This window comes from Dasypus novemcinctus, chromosome 3, assembly GCF_030445035.2.
Source record: "Dasypus novemcinctus isolate mDasNov1 chromosome 3, mDasNov1.1.hap2, whole genome shotgun sequence".
NCBI lineage: Eukaryota > Metazoa > Chordata > Mammalia > Cingulata > Dasypodidae > Dasypus > Dasypus novemcinctus.
This window is the reverse complement of record NC_080675.1, coordinates 153,330,098-153,346,170: the sequence shown is the minus strand read 5'-3', so window position 1 is coordinate 153,346,170 and position 16,073 is coordinate 153,330,098. Positions and strand designations below refer to the sequence as shown.

Sequence of the window (16,073 nt, the reverse complement as noted above, 5' to 3'; positions counted from 1 at the left end):
TTTTATTTATTTTTAATGGTTTAAATGGAAATTTAAATAGCCACATATGGCCAGTGGCCACCATATTGGACAGCACAGGTCTGTATGACTTCAGGCTTTGAAATTTGTGAAGATCCACCTTATGACCTAGAATCTGGTAAATTTTTGTAAATAATCCATATGTATTTAAAAAGTAAGTTGTTGGATACAGTTGTTGGATGTAGTTATATACACATCCATTAGGTAAAATCTGTTAATATATTTTTTTCTATATTATTGATTTTTTTCTGCTACTTCCAACAATAACTAAGAAAAGTATATATTTTTAACAAATCAATTTTATTGATATATATTAATAAACATACAATTCATCCAAAGTGTACAGTAATGGTATATTTGCTATAATCACATAGTTGTGCATTCATCACTTCAATCATTATTAGAGCATTTTCATTATTTCAACAATAATAAGGAAAAAAACAAACAAGAAAATTCCTTACCTGTCAATCTCTCTATGTACATAGCTGTACCCACTGTACATAGCTGCTGTTTCTTGCTATCTTATCCTACGTGTATAATCAATAGCTTTTAGTATAATCACAATGGTATACATTCATCACCTCAAAAATTTTAGAACAATTTCATTACTCCAAAAAGAAAGACCCCACACCCCTGAGCATTCCTTTCTTAGACCTACATAACCATTAATCTCTAACTTGATTTATATATACATTTTATATAAATGGAATCCTACAATATATAGGACACTGTCTAGTCTCCTTTACTTAGTATAATGTGTTTTGTTTTGTTTGTTTGTCTGATAGTAACATTTTGTACTATTAACTTACAATTTATTCAGCTTCAAAGAAAAATGGTCTTACATATGCAATTCCAGCCATATTCATATTTCACTTAATGTATTTATATTTCACATAATACACTTACTTCCTAATAATGCAATCATACAATATTTGTCCTTTTGTGTGTGGTGTGAGTCACTCAACATAATGTCCTCCAGGTTCATCCATGCTGTCATATGTTTCACAACTTCATTTCTTCTTTTTTTTTTAAAAGGTTTATTTATTTATTTATTTCTCTCCCATCCCCCCCACACCGGTTGTCTGTTCTCTGTGTCTGTTTGGTGCGTCTTGTTTCTTTGTCCGCTTCTGTTGTTGTCAGCGACACGGGGATCTGTGTTTCTTCTTGTTTTGTCATCTTGTTGCATCACCTCTCCATTTGTACGGCGCCATTCCTGGGCAGGCTGCACTTTCTTTCATGCTGGGCAGCTCTCCTTACAGGGTGCACTCCTTGCACGTGGGGCTCCCCTACGTGGGGGACACCCCTGCGTGGCATGGCACTCTTTGCGCGCATCAGCAGTGTGCATGGGCCAGCTCCACACGGGTGAAGGAGGTCCAGAGTTTGAACCATGGACCTCCCATGTGGTAGACGGACACCCTAACCACTGGGCCAAGTCCATTTCCCTTCATTTCTTCTTAACACTGCATAATATTCCATCGTGTGTATACTCTACAATTTGTTTATCCATTCATAAGTTGATGGCAACTAGGTTGTTTCCAACTTTCGGCTAGCGTGAATAATGCTGCTATGAACATTGGTGTGCAGATTATCTATTCGTGTCACTGCTCTCATTTCTTCTGGATATATACCTACCAATGGTATTGCTGGATCCCATGGCAAGTCTATATTCAGCTTCCTTAGGAACTGCCAAATAGTCCTCCCCAGTGGCTGTATCATTCTGCATTCCCACCAACAGTGAATAAGCGTTCCTATTTCTCTACATCCTCTCTAACATTTACAGTTTTCTGACTTTTTAATAACAGCCAGTCTAATAGGTGTGAAATGACATCTCATTGCAGTTTTGATTTCCATTTCCCTAATCACTAGTTATGTTGAACATTTTTCATGTGTTTCTTTGCCATTTGTGTTTCTTCTTTGGACAGTTATCTATTCAAGTCTTTTGCCTATTATTTATTTATTTATTCATTCATTCATTCATTCCCCCTCTTGTGGCTTGTTTTTTGCTGTCCTCTGTGTCCATTCGCTGCACGTTTTTTTGTTTTTTTTTTTCTATGTCTGCTTGTCTCCCTTTGTTGCATCATCTTGCCACATCAGCTCTCCATGGTGCGCAGACTGTCAGCTCTCCACAGCACACAGGCCAGCTTGCCTTCATGAGGAGGCCCCAGGACATGAACCCAGGGCCTCCCATGTGGTAGACGGGAGACCAACTGTTTGAGCCACAGCTGCTTCCCTTTTTTGCCTATTTTTTAATTGGGTCGTTTGTCTTTTTATTGTTGACTTGTATGATCCCCTTATATACCATGGATATTAAGCCTTTACCATATATATGATTGCCAAATATTTTCTCCCATTGGGTCGACTGCCTGTTTACCCTTTTGACAAATTTCTTTGAGGTGCAAAATGTTGAATTTTGAGGTCCCATTTATCTATTTTTTTCTACGTTTCTTATGCTTTGGGCATAAGATTTAAGAAAGCACAACCTACCACATGATCTTGAAGATATTTTCCTACATTTTCTTCTAGGAGTTTTATTGTTGTTTTTTAATATTTAAATCCTTGATCCATTTTGAGGTGATTTTTCTATAAGGTGTGAGATACGGGTATTCTTTCTTTCTTTTGGATATGGCTATCTAGGTCTCCCAGCACCATTTGTTGAACAGACTTTTCTGGCCCAGCTGGGTGGACTTAACAGCCTTGTCAAAAATCGCTTGATCGTAGATGTGAGGGTCAAGTTCTGAGCCCTCAATTTCTTCCATTGTTCAGTCTATCTGTCCTTATGCCAGTTTGATGCTGTTTTACCACTGTAGCTAAGTAGTATGCCTTAAAGTCAGAAAGTAAGAGTTCTCCAACTTCATTCTTCTTTTTTAAGAACATTTTTTGCTATTCATGGCCCCTTACCTTTCCAAATAAAATTGATTAATGGCTTTTCAATTTCTGCAAAAGAAGGCTGTTGGGATTTTTACTGGGATTGCGTTGAATCTGTAAATCAGTTTGGGTAGAGTTGACATCTTAATGGTATTTAGTCTTCCAATCCATGAACATGGAATGTCCTTTCATTTATTTAAGTCTTCTTCAATTTCTTTTAGCAATGTTTGTAGTTTTCTGAATACATGTCTTTTATGCCCTTGGTTAAGTTTATTCCTAAATATTTGATTGTTTTAGCTGCTAATATAAATGGAATTTTTTTCTGATTTCCTCCTTAGATTGCTCATCAGTAGTGTATAGAAATGCTATTAGTTTTTTAATGTGGATTTTTCAGGAATTTCTAGATATAGGATCCTATCATCAGCAAATAGCAAAAGTTTTATGTCTTCATTTCCTATTTGGGTGCCTTTTTTCCCCTTTATCTAACCTAATTCCTCTAGCTGAACCTTCTAGCACAATATTGAATAACAGTGGGGACAGTGGCATCCTTGCGTTTTTCCTGAGTACAATACTAGCTGTACTTTACCAAATTAAGAAAGCTTCCTTCTATTCCTATCTTTCAGAGTGTTTTAATCAAGGAAGGGTGCTATATTTTGTTATATGCCTTTTCTTCATCAATTGAGATCATCGTGATTTTTATCCCTTCAACTTATTAATGGGGTTTATTATACTAATTGATTTTCTTGTGTTGAACCACCCTTGCATATCTGGGATAAAAACTACTTGATCATGGTGCATAGTTCTTTTAATGTGCTTTTGGATTCAGTTTGAAAATATTTTGTTGAGGATTTTTGCATCTATATTCATTTGAGATATTGGTAATTCTCTTTTTTCCTAGTATCTTTATCTGGTTTTGATATTAGGGTGATTTTAGCATCATAGAATGAGTTTGGTAGTGTTCCTTCCAGTTCCATTTTTTTGGAGAGCTTGGGCAAGATTGGTGTTAGATTGTTTATGTGGTTTTTTTTTTAAGATTTATTTCTCTCCTTCCCTCCCCCCAGTTGTCTTCTCTCTGTCCATTTGCTGTGTGTTCTTCTGTGTCCGCTTGTGTTCTTGTCAGCGGCATCCAGAATCTGTGTATCATTTTGTTGCGTCATCTTGCTGTGTCAGCTTTCCGTGTGTGCAGCGCCATTCCTGGGCAGGCTGCACTTTCTTTCACGCTGGTCGGCTCTCCTTACAGGGTGCACTCCTTGTGCGTGGGGCTCCCCTACGCGGGGGACACCCCTGCATGGCACAGCACTCCTTGTGCACATCAGCACTGTGCGTGGGCCAGCTCATCACACAGCTCAGGAGACCCTGGGTTTGCACCTTGGACCTCCCATGTGGTAGGCAGATGCTCTATCCATTGGGCAAAATCTGTTTCCCTAGATTGTTTTTGAACAACTGGTAGAATTCACCTGTGAGGCCATATGGTACTGGGCTTTTCATCTTTGGGAGGTTTTTGATGACTGTTTCAATCTTTATTCATGATTGGTTTGTTGAAATCTTCTTTTTCGTCTAAGGTCAGTGTAGGTTGTTCATGTGTTTCTAGGAATTTGTCCATTAGGTCTCTGCTGTCTAGGCCTTTCGTGTACAGTTGTTCATAGTATCCTCTTATGATCTCTCTTATTTCTGTGGGGTCTGTGGTAATGTCCCACCCTCTTATATCTGATTTGCATCTTCTCTTTTTTTTTTCTTTGTCAGTCTAGCTAAGGGTTTGTCAATTTTGTTGATCTTCTCAAAGAACCACTTTTGGTTTTCGTTTTGTTTGTTCTATTTTTGTTGTTGTTGTGCTGTTCTCAATTTCATTTATTTCTGCTCTGATCTTTACTATTTTCTTTAGCTTAGTTTGGGATTAGTTTGCTGTACTTTTTCTAGTTCCTCCAGGCATGCAGTTAGATCTTCAATTTTAGCTCTTTCTTCTTTTTAAATGTAAGCATTGAGGGCTATAAATTTCCCTCTCAGCACTGCCTTTGCGGTGCCCCATAGGTTTTGATAGGTTGTTTTCATTTTCATTCATCTCAAGATATTTATTGAATGCTCTTGCAATTTCTTCTTTGACCCACTGATTATTTAAGAGTGTTTTGTTTAATCTCCATATATTTATGAATTTTACCTTTTTCCATCCGTCATTGATTTCCAGCTTCTTTCTGTTATGATCAGAGAAAGTGTTTTTTGTAATTTCAATCTTTTAAATTTTATCGAGACCTGTCTTGTGACCCAACATATGATCTATCTGGAAAAGGATCCATGAGTGCTTGAAAAGAATGTATACCCTGCTGTTTTGGGGTGTCATGCTCTATAAATGTTAGGTCTAGTTCATTTATAAATATATTCAAGGTCTCTGTTTCTTTTATATTTATACGATATTCTCTTTTTCTTTGTTTATTGGATGTTCTGTCCTCTTATCATTAATTCTGTACTCCGTCAACTCAAATCTGCTGTCCAGATGTTCTATTCAATAATGAGAGTGGTGTATTGAAGTCTTCAACTATTATTGTAGAAACATCAGTTTTTCCCTTCAGTTTTGCCAGTGTGTGCCTCATGTATTTTGGGATATCCAGCTTAGGTGCATAAATATTTATTACAGTTATTTCTTCTTGGTAAATTGCCCCTTTTATTAACAAATAATAACCTTCATCCCTTATTAACAGGTTTGTATTTAAAATCTATTTTGGCTGATACTAGTATTGCTACCCCAGATCTTTTTTGGTTGCTATCTGTGTGGCATATATTTTTCATTTTCATCCTGGTTGTGTCCTTATGTCTGATGTGTCTCTTGTGGACCATATATAGATGGCTCATTTTTTTTTTTATCCATTCTATCAGTCTGTGTCTTTTGGGGAGTTCAAGGCCATTAATATTCAATTTTATTTATTACTGTAAGGGCATTACTGACTTTGTCCATTTTATTCTTTGACTTCCCTTTGTCATATCTTCCTATTGTCTGTCTTTTGACCTTTTAATTTACCTTCTCTAAGAATCTTCATCTCTATACTCTTCTCCAAGTCTCTTGCCCTTGTTTTTTTCTTTCAGGCTGCAATTCTTCCATTAGTATCTCTTATAATTCTGGTCTTTTGGTAAATATTCTCTTAGTTTTTGTGAAAACTTTGAACTCACCCTCATGTTTGAAGGACAGTTTTGCTGGATACAGAATTCTTGGTTGGCAGTTTTATCTCTTTCAGTACCTTAAATACATCATACCACTTTCTTCTCATCTTCATGGTTTCTGATGAGAGGTCAGCATTTAATCTTATCAAGTTTCCTTTGTACATGATGCTTTGCTTTATTCTTGCTGCTATCAGAATCCTCTCTTCATTTCTGATATTTGTCATTCTGAATAGTAGGTGTTTTGGAGTTGGTCTATTCAGATTTATTCTGTTTGGGGTGTACATTGTCCTTGGATATTGATATCTGTGTCTTTCATAAGGGTTGGGGAGTTTTCAGGCATTCTTTCCTCAAAAATTCTTTCTGTCCCTTTTCCATTCTCTTCCCCTTCTGGGACACAGATAACACATATGTTTTGTTTTTTGTTTTTTAAAGATTTATTTTATTTATTTCTCTCCCTTCTCCCTCTCCACCCTCTGTTGTCTGCTCTCTGTGTCCATTCACTATGTGTTCTTCTGTGTCCACTTGCATTCTTGTCCAGTGGCACCGGGAATCTGTGCCTCTTTTTTTGTTACGTCATCTTGCTGTGTCAGCTCTCTGTGTGTGAGGTCCCACTCCTGGATGGGCTGCGCTTTTTTCACGTGGGGCAGCTCTCCTTGCGGGGTGCACTCCTTGCACGTGGGACACCCCAACACAGGGGGCACCCCTGCATGGCATGGCACTCCTTGTGCACAGCAGCACTGCATGTGGGCCAGCTCACCACATGGGCCAGGAGGCCCTGGGTATCAAACTCTGGACCTCCTATATGGTAGGTGGATGCACTATCAGTTGAGCCACATCCGTTTTCCAGCACATATGTTTTTTGTGTTTTGCATTGTCATTCAATTCCCTGAGAACATGTTCAAGATTTTTTTTCATTCTTTTCTCATTTTGCTCTGTCTTTTCAGTTCAGATGTCCTCAAATCATTAATTCCATCCTCCACCAACTCAAATCTGCTGTTATATCCCTCTAATATATTTTTTTAAATTTAACAGATTTTTTTTTTACTCTTTTTTCCCCTGAGATTGTTCCCTTGTTTGTTCCATTGTTTTTGTGCTCATTGTCTGCTCATTGTTTATTTATTTTTTTGCTCATTGTCTCATCTGTTTTTCTTTAGGAGGCACTGGAAACCGAACCTTGGACCTCCCATATGGGAGGCAGGCACTCAATTGATTGAGCCATATCTGCTCCCTGCTTGTTTGTTTTTGCTTATGGTCTGTTCATTGTTCATTGTTCTGCTTGTGGTCTGCTTGGGGTTTTTTGGTTTTGCTTATTTGTTTTTGCTTGTTGTCTGCTCATTGTTTGTCTTCTTAAAGCACCAGGAACCGAATTGGGACTTCCCATGTGGGATGGGCAGTCAACTGCTTGAGCTACATCTGCTCCCCTCTAATGTATTTTTAATCTCATCCATTGTGTCTTTCATTCCCATAAGCTCTGTTATTCTTTGTAGGCTTTCAAATTGCTTTTTATGCTCACCCAGTGTCTTCTTAATATCATTTATCTCTTCTAGCTTCCATTGATGCTGAGAGGTCTTTTGCTCTTTTGAAGGTTATCATCTGTCTTTGCCCCTTTTGGATGCTTTAAGATCTTCTCTTTTTATTTTTGTGTTTTTTGGGCAAAAGACAAGGCTTTGGTTTTTTCTTTTCCCTCAACCCTTTGATATATGGCCCTGCTGTACACAATTAGTTCACAGCTTGCATCTCACATGACTTCCCATGTGAGTTTTGACAATACCCAAACTGGTCTTTACTCTATTCAGTGAGACAAGGCCACTGATCACACACTTGAGTATCAAATTGTTATAAATTTTCTAAACACTGTCAGTTCTTTGTTGTTATTTTTTTTTTCTTACTGCAGACTGGTAACAAAAAGATACCACTTTGAGTACTACTGGCTTAAATATTATCATCTATTCCAATGAACAGAAAACTGGGAAAATTCAGAACCACCTTGTCACCAGAAATATTTTTATAAATTCTAGGATAAAATGAACGTACAACTGGTCAATTCTAAATCTATTTGCTTATAAAAATATGAATATATTATAATCTTTGAAAACATTTCTGGCATTGAGCAGATTACTTTTTCCCTTTATTCTTCTAGTAATCACTATCAGGTGTTTGCAACTGACTACAGCCACCATCTTCTGGACCTATATCTATGAGAAACAAAAACTAAAAGAAAAATAGCCAGACATTAACTCCTTTTATCCCTTTCAGAGGAAATTATTTTATTTCAAGAAATATAGGGTTTAGCCTTTTTTCTGTTATCTCTAACTGCTCATCATATTATTTGTGTGGCCTTGGCTGAGAAAAAGAAAGGGAAAAAAATGTACGTGGGTGTTAAATAACTGTTTCTACATGGTTCCAACAAAGAGTTTTTTTTCTACTCTTAGGTATCAATCATGGAGATTTTAATGACCATAACATTCTAATAGAATCCAAGAAGTCACCTTTTGGAGATACTGAATATCAAGTTTCTGGGATTTTAGACTTTGGTGACATGAGCTATGGCTACTATGTGTTTGAAGTGGCAATCACCATCATGTACATGATGATTGAAAGCAATAATCCTATACAAGTAGGAGGTCATGTCCTTGCAGGGTTTGAAAGTATAATCCCACTGACAGCTGAAGAGAGGGATGCTTTGTTTCTACTTGTGTGCAGTCGTTTTTGTCAGTCACTCGTCATGGCTGCATACTCTTGCCAGCTATATCCAGAGAACAAAGAATATCTCATGATTACTGCAAAAACCGGATGGAAACACTTACAGCAGCTGTTTGACATGGGCCAGAAAGCTGTAGAAGAAATCTGGTTTGAAACTGCTAAAACTTACAAATCTGGGATCTCCATGTGACTAGATAAAAGTTCATGTTAATTACTTATTGGGTAATTAAAAACCCAATAGGACCAAATCTAATTTTACAAGGGATTTCCTTGCACAATTAAAATAGAACTGATTGATTCTGAACATTACCAAGCACATGAAAACTCTAAGGTTTTCAAGCAATCTCGTGTCTACTTTTTTTTCTTTCCCATTTCTACTTTTTAAAGTCTCCCCATCCTTTCTTCTAACAACTGGTATAGTGCCTTTCCCACAGAAGTTTCTTTAAAAATTTTTGCAAATGAATATATGTTAGAAGAAACATATCTTAAGGCATACCTTAAGGTGCCTTAGGAGAAAACACAGATGGTATTCATAAAAGAAAAAGTTTTAACTTGCTTAAGATGATAGTTGAAACTGGAACTTCCAACAAAGTGTTTGCCAGAGATTGATGCTGAAAAATACCAGAACTGTAAGGAAGCAAAAAAAGACATCCAAGCAAAACCGCTAAATCCTGAGATAGCTAAATATAATGGTTACTTTTCAGATTTATAATGGGAAAGTCCTAAAACAGATTTTTTTTTTCAGATTCTCTAAAAGTTGTTTCTTTTTATATAAATATATAGCAGATTTGGTGAACTATAGCTCACTATATATTTGGCTTTAAATTATATTTCAGTATTTCCTTCACTAATTCCTATCTCCCTAAATTTGATTTTGTCAATAACTGTTAACTTATTCTTTTGGTCATAACTATCCATTCTCTAGAGATGACTCAAGTTTAGAAACCCTGGCCACTCAAAAGCCATCTCAGTAATTATCTCTTTCAATATACAGGCATACCTTGTTTTATTGTGTTTCACTTTATTGTGCTTCACAGCCCATTTTTTGTTTGTTCGTTTGTTTGTTTTTTACAAATTGAAGGTTTGTAGCAACCCTGAGTCTATTGGCACCATTTTTCCAACAGCATGTGCCCACTTTGTGTCCCTGTTACTTTTTTTTTAGTTCTTTAATTATTCTATTTTTTAGTTATAGATAGATAGATAGATAGATTTTGTTTTTGTTTTATTTTTTTTTCCTGTGTCACATTTTAATTAAGGTATATACATTGCTGTTGTTGTTTTTTATACACAGTGCTACTGCCCACTTAATAGACTACAGTATAGTGTAACATAACTTTTATATGCATTGGGAAACCAAAAAGTTCATGTGACTCACTTTGTGTGATATTCATTTTATTGCAGTGGTCTGGAACCAAACCTGCAATATCTCTGAGGTATGCCTATCTATGAACAGACATTGCTTTGATCCCTATCTGTCCATCTCTACCTACTTACCTACCTGTCCATACTCCCCAAACTAGATCTCTCCCTGAATTCTCTCATATCTTTTTTTTTCACTTCCTTTGGTCTCAATTTCCTTATCTATAAAACTGGGGTAATAATAATAATAATAACTGTCTCATAAAGTTAATTTTAAGTGTAATAATAAAATTAAGATAATGCACAGTGCTTGGCATATAGTAGGGACTCAAAAACTATTACTAAATGAATGAAACATATTCCAGTTCACCCAAACTCAAGAATATTGGAGTAATTTTTCATTCACCCCTCTTATATTCAGTTCCAGAACCCTACTGATTATTACAATTGGAATTTTAGATTGGTAAATGGGGATAACAATTCCTGTCATTCCTGCCTTACTAAGATTTAAACAGTATATGTAATGAAAGCCAACATTTATTGAGCACTAGAATATCACATCCATTGTCTCATTTAATCTTCACAATAAACCTATGAGGAAAGTACTACTATGACTAATCTCTATTTTCAGATTAGGAAATAGAGACCTAAAAATTGGAATGTTTGCTCAAAGACAGCCAGGTTTTAAACCAGGTCTCTCTAATGCAGACCATGCTTTTAATTAGTACAAGGCCCCATACTGCCACCTCTCCATTCTCCACCACCCTTCCCCTACACACACACACACCTGCATGAGCAAGTAATTGTTCATATGAAAGCACTTAAGCTCCTCAAATTTAAGGGGTTCTGATTTCTATCTACCTTGACCATTCAGCAAATTGAAGACCAGAAAAATGGACTCAAACTTAATTTTCACTCCAGACCAGTGTTCTTTCTCTTATACCATGAAACGCTACAGATTTTCCTCTTTGATTATTCCTGCTAATTTGGACTCCCTTTTACTGAATTTCTAAAGCAAATATTTTCTACCACTATTTTAATATTTAAACACATGCCGCTTTGCATTGATATTTTACTCTATGATGTTTGTTCTAGCTTATTGCCACTCAGTCAGTTCCATATGGTTAGTAAACTCTTTGGTGGCATGATTTGAATAACGCTTATTTCATATTACCTTCAGTAACTAGCACAGCGCTGGACCCCTCAGTAAAGAGCTGTTAAATGAACATACTTCTACTAGTGCCAGGACCCTTTCAAATAATGAGGAAAAAACCCAGTTCTCGATTTGGGAGTCAATACTATATGTCTGACAAAGGTCCCTTGCACTTGTGTCTTTTTCAGTCTATGCTGTTATGACCTCTGAATTATGTCAGAACTTTACTTTCTGGTTTCTTATCCTTAGTCTCACCAACCAACATCCTTCATATTAGAGGCAGATTAAAAATCATTATGTTCCTGTCGACCAAGATAGTGGTGTAAAACACTCCAGGGTGCCATTCCCCCACAGAATCTTTAAACAACTAACAAAAACTGGCAGAGCCATCTTCATCAAACTCTGGAAACCCTTAAAGGGTTGCAGTAAATAGACAAGGACCAAATCAAGAAAATGCAGCTTTAACGATAGAAAAAGTTTGTGAGCCTTTTCTGGCCCCTTCTTCAAACCCTCCCAGCACCAGCCTACACTCCTATTGTGGGTCCCTGGTCCTGTTCGAGAGGAAGCAGAGTAACCCTATGCACATACTTGGGTGTCTTTATGTCTGTGCCAATCTATCAGGTGGCAACCTGACAGACTGAACCAAGAAACTTGTCTCTGGCTCACTCTCCAGAATATGTATATTCAAGTATCCCAGCAAACCCCAAAGAGGATAAACTTGAAGAGAACCATGCTCAGGCACATAGTAGTCTAACTGTAGAATGCAACAAGGAGAGAATTCTGAAAGCTACAAGAGTAGCTTTGTTATATACAAGGAAGTCCCAATAAGACTAAGTGTCGATTTCTCATCAGAAACCATGGAGGCAAGAAGGCAGTGGAATAAAATATTTAAAATGCTGAAAGAAAACAATTGCCAACAGATTTTTGTATCCAGCGAGACTTATCTTTCAACAATGAGGGAGAGTTTAATACATTCCCAGAAAAACAAAAGCTGAGGGAGCTCATCACCACTAGACTTGCCCAATTATCAATGCTAAAGGGAATTCTTCAGACTGAAAGGAAAGAACACCTGACAGTAGATCAAAATAGCATAGAAAAATAAAGACCTTCAGTAACGGTACCATATGGGTAATTATACATGCCAGTACTGTTGTATTTTTTTTTATATGTAACACCACTTTTTATTATCAATAGGTTCTAAAATGCAAATGCATAAAATGATAAAATCTATGGTTCTGTATATACAATGTTTAAAGTTATAATTTGTAACAAGTATAAAAAGTGGCAGAATGGAGGGATAGAGGTAAAGGGTATGCATATGCTATTGAAGTTAAGTTGGTATCGAATCAAATGTGGTTATAGATTTAGGATGGTAAGCTTAAGACCAATGGTAACTTCAAAGAAAATGTATGAAAAGTATATAGAGAGGGGAGCAGATGTAGCTCAAGTGGTTGAGCACCTGCTTCCCATGTATGAGGTCCCGGGTTCAATCCCTAGTACCTCCTAAAAACAAAAACAAATGAAAAAACTAACTCTCATTGTGGAGCAGACAAGGATGTCTACTGTTAACCCTTGTTATTAAACATTAGACTGGTAGTTCTAGACAGAGCAGTTAGGTAAGAAAAAGAAATAAAGGTATTCAAGTTGGAAAGGAAAAAGTAAAACCTTCCCTCTTGCAAATGACATGATTGTATATATAGAAAATCCTGAAAATGCCATGGCAAAACTACAAGAGCTAATAAATTCATCCAAGTGGTGGGATACAAGATCAACATTCAAAAACCAGTAATGTTTCTGTATGCTAGTAACGAACAATCTGAAGAGGAAATCAAGATAAAAATTCCATTTACAGGGCGGCAGACTTGACCCAGTGGTTAGGGTGTCCATCTACCACATGGGAGGTCCGCGGTTCAAATCCCAGTCCTCCTTGACCCGTGTGTAGCTGGCCTATGCGCAGTGCTGATGCGCACAAGGAGTGTCATGCCACACAGGGATGTCCCCCGCATAGGGGAGCCCTACGCGCAAGGAGTGCGCCCCAGCACAAAAGAAAGTGTAGCCTGCCCAGGAATGGTGCCTCACACATGGAGAGCTGACACAACAAGATGACGCAACAAAAAGAAACAAAGATTCCCATGCCGCTGACAACAACAGAAGTGGACAAAGAAGACGACACAGCAAATAGACACAGAGAACAGACAACCGGGGTGGGGGGGAAGGGGAAAGAAATAAATCTTTTAAAAAACAGCAACTAAAGAATAAAATTTCTAGGAATAAATTAACCATGTATGTAAAGAGCTTATGCACATAAAAGTACAAAACATTGCTAAAAGAAATCAATGAAGACAAATAAATGGAAGGATATTTCGTGTTCATGGACTGGAAGACTAAATGTTAAGAATAAGATATCAGTTCTACCCAGAGCAATGTACAGATTCAACATAATCCTAATAAAAATTCCAGTAGCTGCCTTTGAAGAAATGGAAAAACCAATCATCAAATTTATATGAAAGGATAGGGACCCCTAATATCTTGAAAAAGAAGAATAAAGTTGGAGAATTCACATTTCCCTGTTTTAAAATGTTACAAAGCTACAGTCATCAAAACAGCATAGTACTAACACACAGACAGACATACAGACCAATGAAATTGAACTGAGAGTCCAGAAATAAACCCTCACATCTACAGCCAATTGATTTTTGGGTGCTAAGGCCACTCAATGGGAAAAGAATTGTCTTCAACAAATCATGCTGGGAAAGTTGCATGTTCATATGCAAAAGAATGAAGGAGGTAGACCCTACCTCACACTATATACAAAAATTAACTCAAAATAGATCAAAGACGTAAATATAAGAACCAAAACCATAAAACCCCTAGGAGAAAACATAGGGAAACATCTACAGGACCTTGTGTTAGGCAGTGGTTGCTTAGACTTTACACCAAAAGCACAAGTAACAAATAAAAAATAGATAAATGGAACTTCATCAAAATTAAAACCTTTTATGCAACAAAGGATTTCATTATGAAAGTAAAAAGACAACCTACAGAATAGGAGAAAATATTTGGAACCACACATCTGATAAGGGCTTAATATCCAGAATATATAAAGAAATCCTACAGGGAAGCAGATGTGGCTCAAGCAATTGGGCTCCCGTCTACCATATGGGAGGTCCAGGGTTCGATTCCCGGGGCCTCCTGGTGAAGGCATGATGGCTGGCACCATGAGCTGGCCCAAGTGGAGAGCTAGCCTGAGTGAGCAGCAGGTGTAGTAAGATGACACAACAAAAAGAGGCACAGAGGAGAGACAAAAGGAGAAGAAGCAGACCAGGGAACTGAGGTGGCACAAGAGATTGCGCATCTCTCTCCCACTCTGAAAGTTCCCAGGATTGGTTTCCAGTGCTGCCTAAAGACAAGCAGACACAGAAAAATGCACAGCAAATGGACACAGAGAACAGACAAGAGGGGGAAGGAGGGAATAAATAAATCTTTAAAACAAATCCTACAACTCAACAACAAAAAAGACAACCCAATTATAAAATCGTCAAAAAAATTTTAATACATTTCTCCACAGAAGGTATACAAATGGCCAGAAGCACATGAAAAGATGCTCAACATCATTATCCGTTAGGGAAATGTAAATTAAAACCACAGTGAGATACCATTTCACACCCCGTAGAAAGGCCACTATTTAAAAAATCAGAAAAGTGTTGGAGAGAATGTTGAGAAATAGGAATACTCATACTTTGTCAGTGGACCTGTAAATGGTGCAGCCACTGTGGAAAACAATTTGGTAGTTTCTCAAAGAGTTAAGCATAGAATGACCTGGCAATCCCACTTCTAAGTATATACCCCAAAGAATGAAAAGCAAGGACTCAAACAGATATTTGTATAGTGGAGTTCATAGTAGCCTATTTGCAGTTGCCAAAAGATGGAAGCAACCCAAGTGACCAAATAAAATGTGGTAATACAATTGACTATTATTCAGCCATAAAAAGGAATGAAATTCTGATATATGTGACAAAGGGATGAACCTCGAAGACATTACATTGAGTAAAATAAGCCAGACACAAAAGGGCAAATATTGTGCAATCTCACTGATATGAAATAATAAGAATAAGCAATTTCATAGAATCAAAAACTAGTATATAGGTTACCAGGTGCCAGGGTAGAGGTAAGGAATGGGGAGTTAATGCTTAACTGGGGCAGAATTTCTATTTGGGGTTATGGAAAGGTTTTTGGTAATGGATGGTGGTGATGGTAGCACAACATTGTGGATGTGACTACCACTGAATTGTATTTTGAATGTAGTTAAAAGGGAAATTTTTAGGTTGTATATATGTTACTAGAATAAAAATTTTTTTTTAAAGATCTAGGCCTGTACAACACAGAGAACCCTAATGTAAGCTATGGACTACAGTTAATTGTGTATTTATAATACTCTTTCATCAATTGTAATAAAGGTACACAGTAATGTAGGTGTTCCTAATGGGGGCATCTATGGGAACTATTTTCTGCATGATTTTCTGTAAATCTACAACATTTTTAATAAAAAATAGTTTTTAAAATCTATTACGTAATTGCTGTGTAACAATTTAACTCAAAACTTTGTGGCATAAAACTTCAAATAATCATTTTATCATCTCCCGTGGTTTCTGTGGGTTATGAATTCAGACAGGCCTGGGGACAGCTTATATCTACTCCATGATGACTGGGCCTCAGCTGGGAAGACTTGAAGGCTGGGGGGCTGACTCAACGACTGGGAATTGGAAGCATCTGAAATCATCTTCAGTCACTTAATGTCTGGTAGTTGATACAAAGACCTTAGCTG

The 16,073-nt window shown here is 37.1% G+C and overlaps 1 protein-coding gene across 3 annotated transcripts in view; it reads left to right on the top strand.

Moving 5' to 3' along the window:
- The window catches only part of HYKK (hydroxylysine kinase), a 37,002-nt gene extending 21,188 nt beyond the window's left edge, over positions 1 to 15,814 (top strand). For all 3 annotated transcript variants that reach the window (XM_071214320.1, XM_058294589.1, XM_058294590.2), the window contains exon 5: positions 8,466 to 15,814. In XM_071214320.1, the coding sequence (XP_071070421.1) occupies positions 8,466 to 8,926 (461 nt within the window). In that variant the 3' untranslated portion in view covers positions 8,927 to 15,814. The remainder of the gene's footprint in view (positions 1 to 8,465) is intronic.
- Positions 15,815 to 16,073: the final 259 nt, after the last annotated feature.